Source organism: Heloderma suspectum, chromosome 4 (genome assembly GCF_057233095.1).
Source record: "Heloderma suspectum isolate Gila_16-S chromosome 4, 16-S_ref, whole genome shotgun sequence".
Classification (NCBI taxonomy): domain Eukaryota; kingdom Metazoa; phylum Chordata; class Lepidosauria; order Squamata; family Helodermatidae; genus Heloderma; species Heloderma suspectum.
This window is the reverse complement of record NC_139461.1, coordinates 210,382,213-210,399,485: the sequence shown is the minus strand read 5'-3', so window position 1 is coordinate 210,399,485 and position 17,273 is coordinate 210,382,213. Positions and strand designations below refer to the sequence as shown.

Sequence of the window (17,273 nt, the reverse complement as noted above, 5' to 3'; positions counted from 1 at the left end):
CACAATAGATAGATAGATAGATAGATAGAGCCTTTCCTAAACCTTTGCTTTTGAGAGTATCTTTGGACAGACATATCAGGAACTTGAATACATTTGAATTCCTTTGAGCTTTGGAATGTAATCATTTATCCTTTGAAAGTATTAAATTTTATCCCTTGGAACATCCATAGCTTAAAGGTTCCTATGCAACGTATAAAAATACTCTGAAATAGCTAACTATGTAATACAAACCTCAAAAATCCACTATCCTTGCTCTCAATATCACAATACCCTTTGGTTCTTTTGGCACACCAAATCAGCGCAAAAATCAAACGAAAGGAGACTTAAATAAGTATAGGAAGGTATGTAAAGTAAAGATTCATACTACTTAATTTAACTTGTGAATGGGGGGTGTTAAGAAGTGGTATGGTATCGCTATGGACCCATATACACCTCCTGCAAATTTCATAGAGCATGCAGCCAACTTTTATGGCAATGTTTATACAGGGGAGTAAAAAACATCAGAATGAGGGTAAAGTTCAGTTACTGTTAGGAGATTCTTGTAGAGGTGCTGATATTCCCCTCAGCCCTAGGGCTTCTTGCTGATCTAGAGTTTCTGACTATTGAAAAGGCACACTGCCCTAGACATTGGATTGTTTTCTTACCAATTTGAAAGGGCTTGTAAAGCTGCATTCATGTAACAAGTGTTTCCAATATTTTTCAAGCCTGTCAGACCTGCGAATAAGGAAAAACTGCTAAGCAAGCTAAAAATAAGTTACAATATGTGCAGAAAATAAGTAATTCCTCACAGAGATTTAGAAGAGTATTTTACTCTGTTGCATTTATAGAGCTGCTCAGAATTCAGTGAGATTGCCTTGTACACAGGTTTACTATTATGCTATCATTTAAAAGCACTAGAGAGCTAGTTCCAGTCAATCTGTGAAATTCATTCCCCGCTCACTCGGCCTCCCCATTGCCTCTGACGTTGCTATCTTATAGGCATAACATCTATCATTGGTTGAAATCGCCATTTCCCACTGACTGTCACTCCTGGAGAAAAGGTCAAACAAAACATTCAGAACAGAGCAGTTTCAGGGATTTTCCTAGTAACTACCAGTCATACCTGCTCTTTGTAAAGCACAACGGACATAGATGGTGCTATATCAATAATTCAATAAACACACAACACAGAATATCAAGTAATTTTTGCACTCCCTCCAAGATCGCTGGAAACTTCTGAATTTTCTCTCAAACCCACTAACCAAATTATGTATTATTCAATTAGATAACTGACTGAAACCAGCAAGGTGAGATGTCAGAGAAGACTACATTAATAAAGTAGTCATTTGAAAGACAAGCATAAAAATAACTTGTGTCATGTACAAATCAGATTCTGTGCTTTGAAATAGCAATACAGTAGGCAACAGTTTACCTTACAGACTCCACCTATATCAGATTTGCAAGGTAGTTAATGAAGAAAATGTTTTGTCAGCAACCAAGACCAATTAGCTCCCACGATCTCAAAAAGACCAACCTGCCAATTGTTTTTAAAACATGAGGAACACAGACAGGAATGTCTTCACCCAGAAATAAAACTAGGCCAACATGGTTAGCTTAGCTCACAGAAAAGTGGGTGACCAGCCAGATTGGCGATTAATAAATTTAATAATAAATAAATAAATAAAAGTTTGGCAAGCAGTTAAAAACATGGATATTCAAGCTACGTGCACTTAATAGTGAGGGAGACACTGCAAGCAGACATTGATGGGGCCTCCCCCTTAAAAAAAATAGCGATGAGAAACATTGCTTCAGATCCAGATTATAGGGTTGGATCCAAATAACTATAACATAGAAGGAAGGAAAATCGCCACTAGTGCTATTCTATAAACGCTAAAAAAAGTTAACACAACCCCATAATAGGTAAATTTATAGCAGTTCACCTGCTTCTGCTTGTACAAAAGTAAAACGTTCTTGGTTTTACTTTCAGTTTTTGCACAGCATACTTTAGGGCTAGGTTAAAAAAATGGCCCATCCATGATGGACTCCTCTCATCAGCAGGACACTTTTGGAACTAACTTTCCATTGATATATTGATTTGAAATCACTGATGAGAAGGAATTCCAACAGAATAATGGATATGCCAAATGAACCATTTATGTCAAATTAATTAACAGTATTTAGATAAATTATCCAGTTATATTACCTCTAACCTTGAATTCATCTTCTTCATCTATCTGTATATCTAGGTCATCAAATGTTGCAATTAGAGGAATTTTCAGTGTTGGGATACTAGGTAACCTAATATCCTTTCAGAGAAATAAACAAGTGAAACATAAGAAGTATTCTTTGCAAATATCATAACTTTTATTTGTATAAATTTATTTATATTATTTTAAATGTATATTTTACATGCAAAGCCAAAAGTTTACTGATACATAAATATCATCATCTGCTGTAACAAGGAAGGTAAACTGTAAACTGCGATGGAGGATTAACACAAGGTTCATACAATAGCTTTGATACAACCCTTATGTTTCCCATTTCTGTCATCAGATGGCTTGGTGTTTTAGATAACTAGTTTGTGTGTATGGAGTAAAGGGAGAATATAGAAGTCTGTTTCTAAAAAGGTCAGAGACATTAATACAGCAATATCTCTGATTTAGAACAAAGATAAGCAAAAATAAGGAGAACATATAGGCTCTTGTTACGAGGAGGCTGGAAACTAAATGTGATAAACATAAAGCTAAACTAGAGCTGTTTATTGGAAACCAACGCAGAATCAGGAACTATACTAGGGTTGTAATTACGTATAAGATACTTTACATATATGGTACCACTTTCCTACCTTTTCTCTTTTTTATTATCTGCATTTTTCCTTAATTTTTACAACTGACTTCATTCCCAAGGACCACAAGTGCTGTTTCACTTAAGGAAACCAGGCTCTCTCACCATCTCTTTCCTATTGGAAGCCTATCCCCCACCCGCTCCAAGCAAATCCTAAGGTTGGGGGACTATTGGGAATGGGGTGGGATGTGATGTGGGGGCTGCAAATGGAGGAGGAATCAGCAGAAGTTGTGGACCCTCCCGCTGCATGAGTAGAAGTGCCTGTCCATTCATGACAGATATCTTTGGATCCAAACAATTCCTCTTTTCATGTCATTTTCTCATCAAAGCCTTATGTGAGATTTTGCTTGAATTTTACTTTCATTCATTTGTACAGCAATTTTATTTTAATAGGGCAGTTCAACTTCATAGGACCATGCTGGCAGGGGATGATGGGAGCTGTAGTCCAACACACCTGACACCAGGTTGGGGAAAGCTGGAGGAGTACATGAAGTGAGCATACAATTGCAAACATCTTCATTTATAGACACATTCTGGTACAAATGTGAAAGATTTTCCTAGCTATTAAGAAATGTCTTTCCTCTGCTGAGTTTTGAGTTCTGTTCTTCAGAAAGAAGCTCCCACTGCCACATGGCAAAATGCTTTCAAAACTCAGGAGAGGCTCAAAACCAATTTGTAATACAGTATGGAGCTACTATTCTTTTTTTCCCCTTTTCTTTTTGAAGTAAAAATCCTCCTGGGCATGAGCTAATGCTTGGGCATGCCTAAAGTAGCTCTTTGGATCCAACAATCAATGCAATCATAAAATAGCCAAAATGTACACACCACAAATTCAAATATCAAAATTAAAATACAACAATAAGCATTTCTACGGTACTTTAGTGTTTTCAAATCTCTTCTTGATTTGAGGGTCTGATTCGAATAGCTACATTAAAAAATTTAGCAACTTGCTTTGTAATTAAGATATTAGAAGCCCCAAGTAAAATAACCAACAAGGACTCTAAAGATTGAATATTCTAAAAGTATTTATCATGTAAAATAATCAAGAATGTAGGATGAAATCCAATGTCACACAAGTGGAAGTCCGTTCACACCATGGGACTTCCTCCTCCTTTCCTCTACCCTCAGCCCCAGCATCCCCCCCCCCCGAATGTGCTCCAGAGGGTATCCCAACCCTCCAGACCAGATTTTGAGGGTACATGGGGGGGCAGCAGGAGGGAGAGGAAATTGCCCCTATCCCACTGATGGAAGCAATTCCATCAGTGGGAAGACTCAATTGGATACCACCCTTAGGATTCAAAAGTACAATTCTTGTACCACAGTATGAATTTTCACATATTGATTAAAGCTTCTTTTAAACATTTTACTGGATGCTTTCATGTCAAAGAATAAAAACCTGAATATAATGTTTCAGTTGAGACACCTTAAAACCCCAGAGAAACAGCAAGAAACCCCATTTACAAACCATTTCCATATAAAATCCCAAGTAGAAAATTGCCTAGCTACCTGTATGTTGTGTTCTAGAGTTTGATGAGACAGACGTACATTTTGCAATGAAGAATGAGACCTCAGTTTTCTATCCAGAAACACTTCTTTGCTACATGCATAACACCAGACACGTAGTGTGGTAAGATTAACAGTTAGACAATGCTTTGTCTCCTAGAAAACAAATTCAGTGCATTTAGGAATGGTAACAAACCCTGGATTACAAGAATGGCCATCATAAACGGTGATGCCTTGAATATGTGCCATTAATGCAACTATTAACGTTTGAATGCTCTATTGAACAATGTAACATTACAATCTGCAAAGTAAGTCTAACTAAAAAATAAGGTACATCCTGATGTACAGTTACTACTGATACTGCTCCTTGTACTTTATATAAAACCTTAGCAGAGCATGCACAAGGAAAGGGAGAGTGAAGATGGCTAAGTCCACATCTGCCCAAAGGCCTGCAGAGGTCAGTGTGAAGTAATGACATACTACCATGTGCTGGAGTTAGAAGTCTCTGGCACACATGTCACAGGCCCAAGCCACAGAGCCCACTGCTGAAAGGCAGCAATGGCTGAGGGAATGAGAGAATAAGAGCTGCTCAGCTGTAGCAGAGTTAATAAGTGAATTGTTACGACAAAAATTGGACTAAATGCTAGAGAATTGGGTCTATGCTCAGAATGACTTCTATGCTCAGAAGTTCTCCCATCCCCTGTTCTGGCAAGTGCATAGGATAAACAATATCCCCCAAGATCTAAACCCTGCAACTGAATTACTCATATAGGGACAACTTGTATATAAAAAGGAAAATAAACAAAAACAAGCTCTCAGTCTTTTGGACAAACAAGAAATCTGTTTCTGTTCAAAACCTAATATACAGTCATGCGACAAAGAAAGTACGCCCTCTTTGAGTTCTATGGTTTTACGTATCAGGACGTAATAAAAATCACCTGGTCCTTAGCAGGCCTTAAAATTAGGTAAATACAACCTCAGATGAACAACAACACATGACATATTACACCATGTCATTATTTATTTTACAGAAATGAAGCCAAAATGGAGAAGCCATGTGTGAAAAACTAAGTACACCTTATGATTCAATAGCTTGTAGAACCACCTTTAGCAGCAATAACTTGAAGTAACCGTTTCCTGTATGACTTTATCAGTCTCTCACATAGTTGTGGAGGAATTTTGGCCCACTCTTCTTTACAACATTGCTTCAGTTCATTGAGGTTTGCGGGCATTTGTTTATGCACAGCTCTCTTAAGGTCCCGCCACAGCATTTCAATCGGGTTGAGGTCTGGACTTTGACTGGGCCACTGCAACACCTTGTTTCTTTTCTTTTTCAGCCATTCTGTTGTAGATTTGCTGGTGTGCTTGGGATCATTGTCCTGTTGCATGACCCAATTTCAGCCAAGCTTTAGCTGTCGGACAGATGGCCTCACATTCGACGCTAGAATACTTTGGTATACAGAGGAGGTCATGGTCGACTTAATGACTGCAAGGTGCCCAGGTCCTGTGGCTGCAAAACAAGCCCAAATCATCATCCCTCCACCACCATGTTGACAGTTGGTATGAGATGTTTGTGCTGACATACTGTGTTTGGTTTTCACCAAACGTGGCACTGTGCATTATGGCCAAACATCTCCATTTTGGTCACGTCTGTCCAAAGGACATTGTTCCAGAAGTCTTGTGATTTGTTCAGATGCACCTTGCAAACCTAAGCTGTGCTGCCATGTTCTCTTTAGAGAGAAGAGGCTGTCTCCTGGCAACCCTTCCAAACAAACCATACTTGTTCAGTCTTTTTCTAATTGTACTGTCATGAACTTTAACATTTAACATGTTACTGAGGCCTGTAGAATCTGAGATGTAACTCTTGGATGTTTTGCAATTTCTCTGAGCCTTGCACGGTCTGCCCTTGGGGTGAATTTGCTGGGACGTCCACTCCTGGGAAGATTGGCATCTGTCTTGAATGTTTTCCACTTGCGAATAATCTTCCTCACTGTAGAATGATGGACTTTAAATTGTTTGGAAATGGCCTTATAACCCTTCCCAGATTGATGGGCAGCAACAATTGCTTCTCTAAGATCATTGCTGATGTCTTTACTCTTTGGCATTGTGTTAACACACACCTGAATGCTTGAGACCAGCAAACACCTGACACCTTGGCTTTTACAGGTGGTCACACTTGCTGATGATCAATTAATCAAGGGCATTTGATTAGCAGCACCTGGCTGCTACTTAGGCTTTTCATACCTATGGAAGCAGTAAGGGTTTACTTAGTTTTTCACACATGGCTTCTCCATTTTGGCTTCATTTCTGTAAAATAAATAATGACACGGTGTAATATGTCATGTGTTGTTGTTCATCTGAGGTTGTATTTACCTAATTTTAAGACCTGCTAAGGACCAGATGATTTTTATTATGTCCTGATATGTAAAACCATAGAACTCAAAGAGGGCGTACTTTCTTTTTCACATGACTGTATGTGACACTAATTCATAATACACAAAACTTTGGGATACAAATGTTTACAAAAGATGGTGAATCCTTACAAATGGAGCTTGACTGTGAACCTGTTCCTCAGCAGGGGAATGTCAAACCCACCTTCATTCCTTGAACACCAATTTTCCTAGCATCACCCAAAGGTAAGTTCAACCTGAGTACTTTTATTGTGTTCGCCAGTTGTGTCACTGAATCCATCTGCTCAAATATTTGCTCTCCTTCTTAGATCAAAGAATCCCATCAAGCGCCCCCTCATGAATCAGAACTCAACTACCACTCACCCTCAAAGGATTTCTATGGACTATCACGCTGATGTCTTTCTTGGGAGCCTCTCACTCACATTTGTCAGGCTTCTCCCTACAGCTGCCTTGGGCTAGCTGCCACCCCATCGGGGTCTCAACATTTCCAGTTTGAAGTCAACCAAGATGCTTCTGATTCTACTTCCCTAGGTGATACTTGTCGAGAAATTAAGAACTTTGGGGAAGAGATCCACCAGCAGCATGCAGCTAGTCTACACCTCTGTGGCTCCCCCAGTTCTGGGCTCTCCCTGTCTCTGCTCTCTGTTCTATATTGCCCTGCTCAGGGCTTCTGTCTGCCCTGCTCACCAGGGCTATAGGGGTGGGGGTCTCTTCCCTTTCACCTTGGGCTCTGCAAGTGCTTCTTTCAACCTTACTTTTTCTCCTTCCGCCCCTGACCAAGCTTTACCCCTCTAGTTCTCCTTGCTTCTTGGCAGAATCTTCTTCCTCTCTGTTACTTCAGTCTCCTTCTCCACATTTGCTCCATCTCCTTCCACATTTCACTTTAGTCTCCCTCTGCTGTGGGATTCCATAGGGCTCTATTTTATCCCCCATGCTGTTCAGCATATACATAACTCTGTTGCTGGGAGAGGTTATTTGGAGATGTGGAGTGGTGTCACCAATATATGCTCTTTCTTCACTTTTCATCAAATCCAGGTGAGATGGTGGGTGTCCTGAATTAGTGCAGTAATGGACTGAATAAGTGCCAATAAACTGTGACTCAATCCAGACATGCTTATCTGCCCAGCTGAGCAATGTTCAGTCTGTTCTGGAGGGACTTTCATTTAAGAATCAGGTTCATAGTTTGGGGGTGCTCTGTGGATCCAAATCCAGCATTGTCACTAGAAGCACAGGTGGTCTCAGTGGAGCAGAGTGCCTTCTATCAGCTTAGGATGATATACCAACTAAACAGAGAAAGCTTAGCTACAATGATCCATGCTCTGGTAACTTCTTGATTGTATTTGTTGTTGGTTATTCATTCAGTCGCTTCCGACTCTTCGTGACTTCATGGACCAGCCCATGCCAGAGCTTCCTGTCGGCCGTCGCCACCCCCAGCTCCCCCAAGGTCGAGTCCGTCACCTCCAGAATATCATCCATCCATCTTGCCCTTGGTCGGCTCCTCTTCCTTTTGCCTTCCACTTTCCCTAGCATCAGCATCTTCTCCAGGGTATCCTGTCTTCTCATTATGTGGCTAAAGTACTTCAGTTTTGCCTTTAATATAATTCCCTCAAGTGAGCAGTCTGGCTTAATTTCCTGGAGTATGGACTGGTTTGATCTTCTTGCAGTCCAAGGCACTCTCAGAATTTTCCTCCAGCACCACAGTTCAAAAGCATCTATCTTCCTTCGCTCAGCCTTCCTTATGGTCCAGCTCTCGCAGCCATAGGTTACTACGGGGAATACCATTGCTTTAACTATGCGGACCTTTGTTGTCAGTGTGATGTCTCTGCTCTTAACTGTTTTATCAAGATTTGTCATTGCTGTCCTCCCAAGAAGTAAACGTCTTCTGATTTCCTGGCTGCAGTCAGCGTTTTGATTGTATTACTGCAACGTATTATATTTGGGGCTTCCTTTGAAAATAGTTTGGAAACTTCAGCTGGTCCAAAATATGGCAGCAAAATTGTTAACAGGGATGGTTCAATATCTTAACGCTTAACATGAGCTACGTACTTTGTATAAACTTCTGATAGTGCTAACACCCAGTTCAAGAGATTCTTGCCTCTCAGAAAAAGAGGGGGAGGGGGGCAGAATCGCACAAACTGGGTCTCTGCATGATTGGTTAGTTCATATTCAATGTTAACGCTGTGGTGAAGGTGGGGGAGGTAAGCTTGCTCCTCAAGCATACAACGGTGGTGCCACCCACACTAAACACAAAAACCACATTTCATATGCTAATTATACTTGTAGGTTACCAAGAATGCACCCCAAGGAATAGTGTATTTCAGGCTTTTCCAACCTGGCACCCTCCAGATGTTTTGGACTTCAACTCCCATCAACCATAGCTAGTGTGGCCAATAGTAAGGGATGCTGGGAACTGTAGTCCAAAACATCTGAATGGCACCACTTGGGAAGGCTGGTGCATTTCATACCCAGAACGATGACATTTAGCTGAGGTGTTTCCCTTGCTACAAGAAATCTACTTCAGCTCTTAACAGTACAGCTGCAAAAGAATGTGGTTATGCTAATTGTTACTCTTTTAATGTTTTGCAATCATATACCTCTTTCTCACATAAACTTTCTACATTAAAACATCTTCATTGCTAGCAAGTCTAATTCTCCATCAAATTGGGAAATACATTTTCCTTTTAACATAATGCCTTTCAACAAAAATTATGGGGAAAAAAGCATTCTGTTTAACTGCATAACATGGATAGTAGCTATTACTATGGAGTAAAATCAGTTGCTGTTGCATCATTTTCCATTCTGTTTGCCAGTAAATGTAATGGTAAAGCTATCAGTAACAACATAAAGTTAGAAGCTAGACTACATCATAAGATTTAGCCATTACGGACTCTGCATATTAAACAGACATCATTTCTTCTTATACAGTTGAAATCATATAATTTTGGATTCTAATTTAAAGGCAGCCCCTTTCTATTAGTCATCCATGTAAGTAAATTAGCAGTAGAAAAGGTGGTCAGGGACAGAAAGAGTCCCAGAACACCAAGAAGACTTGAAGGGTAAAGATGGTTTAACCTGTTGAAAGTTAAGAACCTACACACGCATACCTGAGAATGTATCGTGCTGTGATCTATATGAGATTCCCCACAACCAACATATGAGCATCTATTCTGTCAAACAAAGCAGAATAATTATTAACAAGATGCAATATACTGCAGTAGACAAATAGCTCAATCCATAGCAAGTTCCATACATGGTGAGGAGCTTTATATTCTCAGCCCAAATAATCCAATATCACATCAAAAGCTTATTCTGAAATTTAGAGCAGCAGCAGAGTGTCAACCCCCCTCCCCTTCCAATGAAGCATGGTGAGCTGGTATTGAAAGTACTGATATAAAGTGTAATTCAAGGGGCCCACTGGATTGGGTCCATAAGGTGCATTCTACACAGAAATCAATGAGCCTTTCTGGCTCATTTTAATTCACAGCTAAACATCTTTCACCAAGACTGGCATAAGTAATTACCCATAGTAAATGCTGCAAGAAATACAATCCAGACCTGACGTGCTACACATGCCAACACTGCTGACCTCAAGTGTTGCACAGGTAACCCTTGCAGGCCTGCAGCCTAAAAGAGTTTCTATTCAGATGGCAGTGGGCAGTATCCAATGGTCTACACCCACTGAAGTGAATGGGCCTAGTCTGGGTAGGACAACCATTGGATTCTACCCATAGGTATCTATCCCCATAGGTATCTATCGCCGGAGGTTTGAAATTGGGATAAAGGTTTTATCATCATACTATGTGTGTGAATTGGTTTACCTAGAGCCAGGATGTTTGTATTATCAACGACTGTTCTGAGAGTAGTCATTGTTAATAATGTGATTGTCACAGTCAGTACTTTCTGCATATAACTTCCCTCTGACCTCACTGTTTACAATTTCCCCCTCCCAACCACAAATACTGTATATATACACACCTGAAACTCTCAATAATACTTTATGCATCTGATGAAGTGGACTATAGTCCACAAAAGCTTATGCCATAACATATTTGTTAGTCCTTAAGGTGCCACAAGTCTCAGACTAACACAGCTACCCCCCTGGAAATTATTACATTGGGATCTCTGTCTGAACATAAACAAAAGCATCGACATGGAAGGAAAGGTGTCAATTGATTGGAGCGACAGTTCTTATGAAGCACTTGCTACAATGTTTAATGATTAACAGTTTAACTCATTGCCTGCAATTTCAACTGTACCAAACAATTCTGATTAAAACACATTCTAAACTGAAAATATAAGGTGGCCAAGTACATTTATTCAGCAAGTACATTTATTCATTTCTGAAATATTTGTCTGTTTTTTTCACCTGTCATTTCATGTATTTCATTTCAACTGCTTTCTCCCCAAAAATACTTTAATTTACAACAGTATAACATACAATGGCTCAGCCAAAATCATAACTTAAAATTCAAGTCCAGTGCTTTGACAGCAGTATCGTAGAACAGTAGGGTTGGAAGGGACCTATAAGACCATCTAGTCCAACCCCCCATGTTAACAGTACTATGTTAGCAGTACCAAAGCATAGCTCAAATATGGATTCAGATATAGATTCAAGTGTGGCCTTTGTTAAGGAACAGCCTAAGACACCAGAATACACCCCAGAGGAAACCTGGGCAATCCAGTGTGCACACACAGTTCACACTGGAGACCAATCAATCCTTTATTGCTCCCAGCATTGATAGGGAAGTCAGTCCTAGGAACGATCAGTCTTAAAACTACGATTTCACAAAAATAAACTCTTTGCATTGGATATACTATACTGTTATTCTACTTACCTCTAAGCATGCCCAAAGATTTGGTCCTTTTACTTTACAGTCCTCGCAAGTGCCCTATTAAAAACAACAGAGAATCATGTGGTTAGTTAATAAAACTAGATAGTGTGGAACAAAAGGATAAGAAGGGCAGAATAAATTAATAAATTCTATTCTCTTATAGGAAAGATTAAATAATTGGTAGCTCATTAGAGTTTGGAGAACCTGCTGCTTTTATACATTTACTTTAAACTTAAAGAACACACACAAACAAGAAAGTATGAAAGTTGCTCCTGTTCTATATCTTTGGTCCCTTTGGTACAGGTCACCTATATAACTCCTGCTGTGTCTACATTTAAAGGTGGCCTAAAAATAATTTTAAACAACTGAAATACAATGTTTTATTTCCTACTGTAGGTTTACCAGCACAATCCTATGCATGTCTACTCAGTAGTTAGTCCCATCAAACTCAATGGGATTCACTCCCAGGAAAGTGTGCAAATAGGATTACAGCCTAAAAGTGGAAAATTTAAGCCTACAGTAAATGCCCCCAAACGTAAGCATTTTTACCAGCACGTTATTAGCAACTGCTTCAAAATCCCATTAGCTTTTCTCAGACATAAAAGATTATCTATCTACACCCCAAACTTAAAGGAGTAGCTAAAAAGGCATTATTATTATTAATTTCATTTCTATACTGCCCAATAGTCGAGGCTCTCTAGGCGGTTCACAACAATTCACAAAAAAATACAAACTACAACATTATAAACAATATACCACATACCTAATTCAACATTATAATAAAACATAATCTAAAAATTTTAACATACAAAATTTAGAATTTAAATAGCTAAAAACAATTTCAGTAAATTTCAATAACAGACCCGTTCAAGACAGCTGACATAAATGCCCCTAGCATATTCATTAAATGCCTGCCAGTAGAGGGCAGTCTTAACCTGGTGCCGAAAAGATGACAGTGTTGATGCCAGGTGGGCCTCAGTGGGAAGCTCATTCCATGGTCGGGGGGGGGGGGGGCACTGAGAAGGCCCTCTGCTTCATTGCCACCTTCTGAGCCTCACTCAGAGGAGGCACTCAGAGGAAGGCCCCAGATGTTGATCAAAGTGTCAGTTCATGTTGGATTGCTTCTTTGTGCGCTCATCCAATTAATAAGGCAAGCACGCAGCCTATTATGACATCTAGCACTGACGTACATTTCATAAGTCAAAGATCAGTAATTAAAAAATAAGCTAGCATTAATGCATCAAGGAAGGTACAAAAAACTCACATGCGATTTGTGTATTAAGTCTTCCTTGGTGATCTCACCAACAGATTCCAAATGTGAGCAATCATTGCTTAGTCCTGACATTTTAACAGCAGTCACTTTCAAGATGAAGTAGTACCTACATCTTGAGAAGGAAACACGGTGATTGTACTCAGAGATGTTATTGGTGCAACCAATAGCATGTAGCAAAGCTTTAGTAAAGGTGAAACAAGGTTATGGAACATTATACAATTTCTGGAAACAGCATTGTAAAATATGTTGTTGAGTCTTTCCCTTATACTAATTCATATTTACAAGGGCTTAAGTAATCCAATACCAAATATTCAAAGGTTAGTTTTGAAACTCTGCCAATTAACAGCTTAAATTTATTTTAGAAAACTTCGCGAATATTCATTATTTCTTGAACAAAACAAAACATTTGACCAATGAGATTGTTTCCTAGTCTAAACAATTCAGCAATACTTCTGAGCAGAGATACTGACCTGGTTCAGACGTAATAGGGGCATTCGAATCGAACATGATTTGTGGGTTAAATAATTAATCCATGATTTATGGGGATGTGTGCCATGCATGAGCTGCTTCCAGTTCACAGCAACAACCTACATATGCCCCATTTGTAGGTAGTTAGTATAACATCTGAACCTGGACACTTTGGGTTATTCATGGGTCAAACAACCTAAAGTTAATTGTCTAAGGACAAATCATAGGTTAACTTGTGATTGTTTAACACACAAGTAACAGTGTCTGGGTTCAGACATCATGCTAACAACCTACAAATGGGCCGTTCATATATTGTTTTTGCAAACTGGAAGCAGCATGCGTCCCCGCAAATCGTGAGTTAATTAACCACAATTCGCCACTGAATGCTGCCATTACACGTGAAGAGCCCCATTAGATACCAAAAGGAAATTTAACAACTTGTATGCTGCATGAAATGCTAAGAATAGCTAACAGGGAAGAGTTTTGCCTGTTAAAGTTCTTTGCTCGTTATTAGTAATAACTTTTATCTAGGGCTTTTCTATATGGATTTTATCTTGGCCTTACCCTGCAACAAAAGCTCCATATCCCATTACCACATAACGAATGGGAGGAGGCAGAGTTCTGCCTTTGGGAGCTAACCATATTTATTTATTTACTTTATACCCCAAGGAAATGGTGCTCAAGGCGGCTGACAAGAGGAATGAAAACAATAATAAATACATGAACAACGCAACAATAAAAGAATAAAAACACAACAGACCACCTTACATGCCCAAGGCCTGCTTGAATAAACATGTATTTGCCATACTCATGTTTGACATTTTTTAAGATCAGGGGGCATGAGCTTCATCAATGGAAGCTTTGTCAGACTTAAGACTAACATTCTAACCTTCATGACTGTACTTGAGCATTTATATAATGCGTGAAAGCATCTAATGAGCTTCATGTACCTAGCTTTAGGAGATCAGTATTTTTTATCATATTGCAGACAGGAGATCTGAGGAAGAGATATATAGTGGCCATGTTCAGTTGCAATGTTCAGCTACAGCTTATTGTTTCAGGAATGAGCCTAGGGACTTCTAGTTCACACTCTTAGCCACTTTAGTGTCATTTTATGAAAGTAGTTTGACAAGTAATGGCATCATGTGGTAAAGATGGCAATCATAAGGCAATGCTTGCATGGTTTTTAAGCCCATGTTTAAATGTCTGATGTACAGAACTGAAACATTTAGCACTTAAATCTGGGATATACCAGCTGACTGATGGAAGGCTGGTGACAGAAAATTTTCCAGTACATTATTTTTCCATGGAAAACTTTCCATTTCAGAAATTCATGTAACAATGAATGGCTGCCAACTGCAAATATAATTTTAGGCAATCTTGGCAGCTTCAAAGTTGTAATTAATGTTTTTCAGGTGATTATTCATCACAAGTATGTCACTGAAATACACATGTACATCTTAGTGTGAAATGGTACTAAGTAGTGACTGTGAAACCAAAAGTGCCCCAACAACCTCAGTTGAACTCTGTTGAAACAGATGAGTGGTTGTCAGCATATCATGTACAGTTATTTATTATTATGTCAACAGTTGTCAGTACTTTTCCCTTAGATTTAATGCTATTGTCTTTAAATGTTTACATGTATTCCAATAAAAAATTCTATATAATATAACATTCAAATCACATTGTGTGCTTTAATTCCCATCCCCCCTCAAATACTTCAGGTCAAATACTTGTGTATTGTGACAAAAAATAACATAGGGTACTTTTTTAGCTTTGTATATTAAATGCTTTGACTTGGATTCCTGCATTGAGCAGGGGGTTGGCCTTGATGGTCTTATAGGCCCCTCCAAACCCTACTATTCTGTGATTCTATGATTTTATGAAATACAAGTAAATACAACTAATACATAACTGAATAACTGAATTTTTCCCAATGCAAATTACCCCCACGCAAATTAGCTTAGATCCACATCACTAAAGTACTGAAGAAGCCCTGCCAGCCTACCAGGATATATTTTCCTGAAGGGAAAAAGCCACACACACAAACAGTACAAGGCACAAACAGGGCTTGTTAGATGAGATTGTAGCTGGAGACAGAAAGTGACCAAACATTAAAAATTCAGGCAATTTTATTCTGCTCTTCCTCCAAGTTGCTTTGAGGGACATTTTACTTCACAAACAAGTTAAGGGTGCAATCGTATACATGTTTGGACAGAAAGAAACTCTACGACTCCCAGCATTGGGAGTTGTAGAACTTCTTTCTGTCTAAACATGCATAGAATTGTGTTCTAAGTATGTTAAGGTTGAAAGTGTCAGAAATGGATCCTCCTTTCCCTTCACAATCAACACCTCAATTGACAAAGCTTCAGGCTTAGGCAACTTTATTTTGCTAGAGACAAGCCTCTCTACAAATGAAGATTCAAGGAAACTCTCAGACTGCCCAAGGCCCTAAAGAACCAATCAACAATCTCTAAGCAAAGCAGGCAAACCAGAGAGTAGGGAAGTTGCCGGCAGTTTGGGTATGACCCTCACGGCCAAGCTTGCTAAGTATGGCTTTCCTGGCCGAGTGTCTTGAGCCCTGCCCCTAACTTTTCCTGATTAGCTTTGCAACAAGCCCTAGCATCTCTCAAATCATGCCCCTCTTCCTCCTCCTCCTCAGAAGCTTGAGTGACTACAGTGGAGGGAGTGGGCAGGGACTGAGCCTGAGCCATCTGTTTGTCTAAGCCTTCAGAGGAATCTCTCCCAGCATCTAGGTGCTCACCCTCCCCCATGCTTTGATCCAGCAGTTCTAACTCTGACTTAATATCAGAGCTGTCAGACACCTGAAAGGGCTGGGACTCATCCCCAACAGAAAGGGAACTATGTGCTCAAGCCTATATCATGAGTTTGCTATTTAAGCAGGATTTAAATCAGATTCCTCCATCCAACACAAATCTGCCCACTACCACACATACTCGGGCAATATCTGCCCTTGAGGGAGATGGCCATGGTATATTGTCTGGACATACACTGGAAGTTTATTCACTCTCACACTGAGAGTAACACTGACTTTTTGGTATAGCTAACTGGGAAGATCTTTACAAGTTTGAACAATGTAGTATAAGGATCCAATAAAGCCCTTGCACGGGGGGCCAGGTCCGCCGATCCTGGTGTGAGCACAGCTGGCCCCAGTGTATGCACATGATGTAGCATTTCTGGGGGCAAGCCCCGAAACGAGCAAAAACAGTAGTTTCTGGAAGGAGCACGACCTGGCCACTGATGGACCTGGGACGAATGGACCTGGTCGCCCATGCAAGAGCACCATTGGATCCTGCCCAGAGATTTCCACATGTGACGCGGTCTGATGTAGTGAGACCTTGTTGGTTGTGGTGGATAGCTGAATGAAAATTGTGCAGCTGCTGTGAAAAAGGCAAATTCCATGTTGAGGAAAAGAATCAAAGACAAAACTGCCAACATCATAATGCAGGCTTCCCCAACCTAGTGCCATCCAGATGTTTTGGACCGCAATTCCAATAAGCTCCAGTTAGCATGGCCAATGGTCAGGAATGTTTAGAATTGTCGTGCAAAACATCTGGAAGGTAATGGGTTGAGAAAGGCTGTCAGAACTCTCTGCATCTGGAGGTCGTGCAGGCACCAATACTGTGTCATTTTCAGCAGCTGCTGAAGACATCTTTATTCAAGAATCCTTCCTTGACTGACCAGCCAAAGTTTTTATTGGTATTGTTTTAAAAAACATCTAATATGTTGTTTTATTTTTTATACATTTTAATATATACAATTTTATTCTTTATATCTTTTATCGTTCACCGCTCTGGAATCTGTTTAGATGTGGAGCGGCATATAAATGTTGTAAATAAATAAATAAATAAATAAAGCCTTTATACAAATCTACAATGTGACCACACTTGGAATACTATGTACCGTTATGCACTGAATCACTGCAACTCAAAATGGATATTG

The 17,273-nt window shown here is 39.7% G+C and overlaps 1 protein-coding gene across 11 annotated transcripts in view; it reads right to left on the bottom strand.

Annotated features, from left to right (window-relative positions):
* USP33 (ubiquitin specific peptidase 33) overlaps nucleotides 1-17,273 on the bottom strand; it is a 53,401-nt gene that overhangs the window by 33,156 nt on the left and 2,972 nt on the right. For 9 of the 11 annotated variants that reach the window (XM_084852159.1, XM_084852160.1, XM_084852167.1 and 6 more), the window contains exons 2-7: nucleotides 12,834-12,954; nucleotides 11,573-11,626; nucleotides 9,842-9,904; nucleotides 4,330-4,482; nucleotides 2,183-2,285; nucleotides 645-714 (exon numbers count right to left, since the gene is read on the bottom strand). In XM_084852159.1, coding sequence (XP_084708285.1) covers nucleotides 645-714; nucleotides 2,183-2,285; nucleotides 4,330-4,482; nucleotides 9,842-9,904; nucleotides 11,573-11,626; nucleotides 12,834-12,914 — 524 coding nt within the window. In that variant the 5' untranslated portion in view covers nucleotides 12,915-12,954. The remainder of the gene's footprint in view (nucleotides 1-644; nucleotides 715-2,182; nucleotides 2,286-4,329; nucleotides 4,483-9,841; nucleotides 9,905-11,572; nucleotides 11,627-12,833; nucleotides 12,955-17,273) is intronic. The other 2 variants (XM_084852169.1, XM_084852170.1) reach the window with 1 other exon arrangement.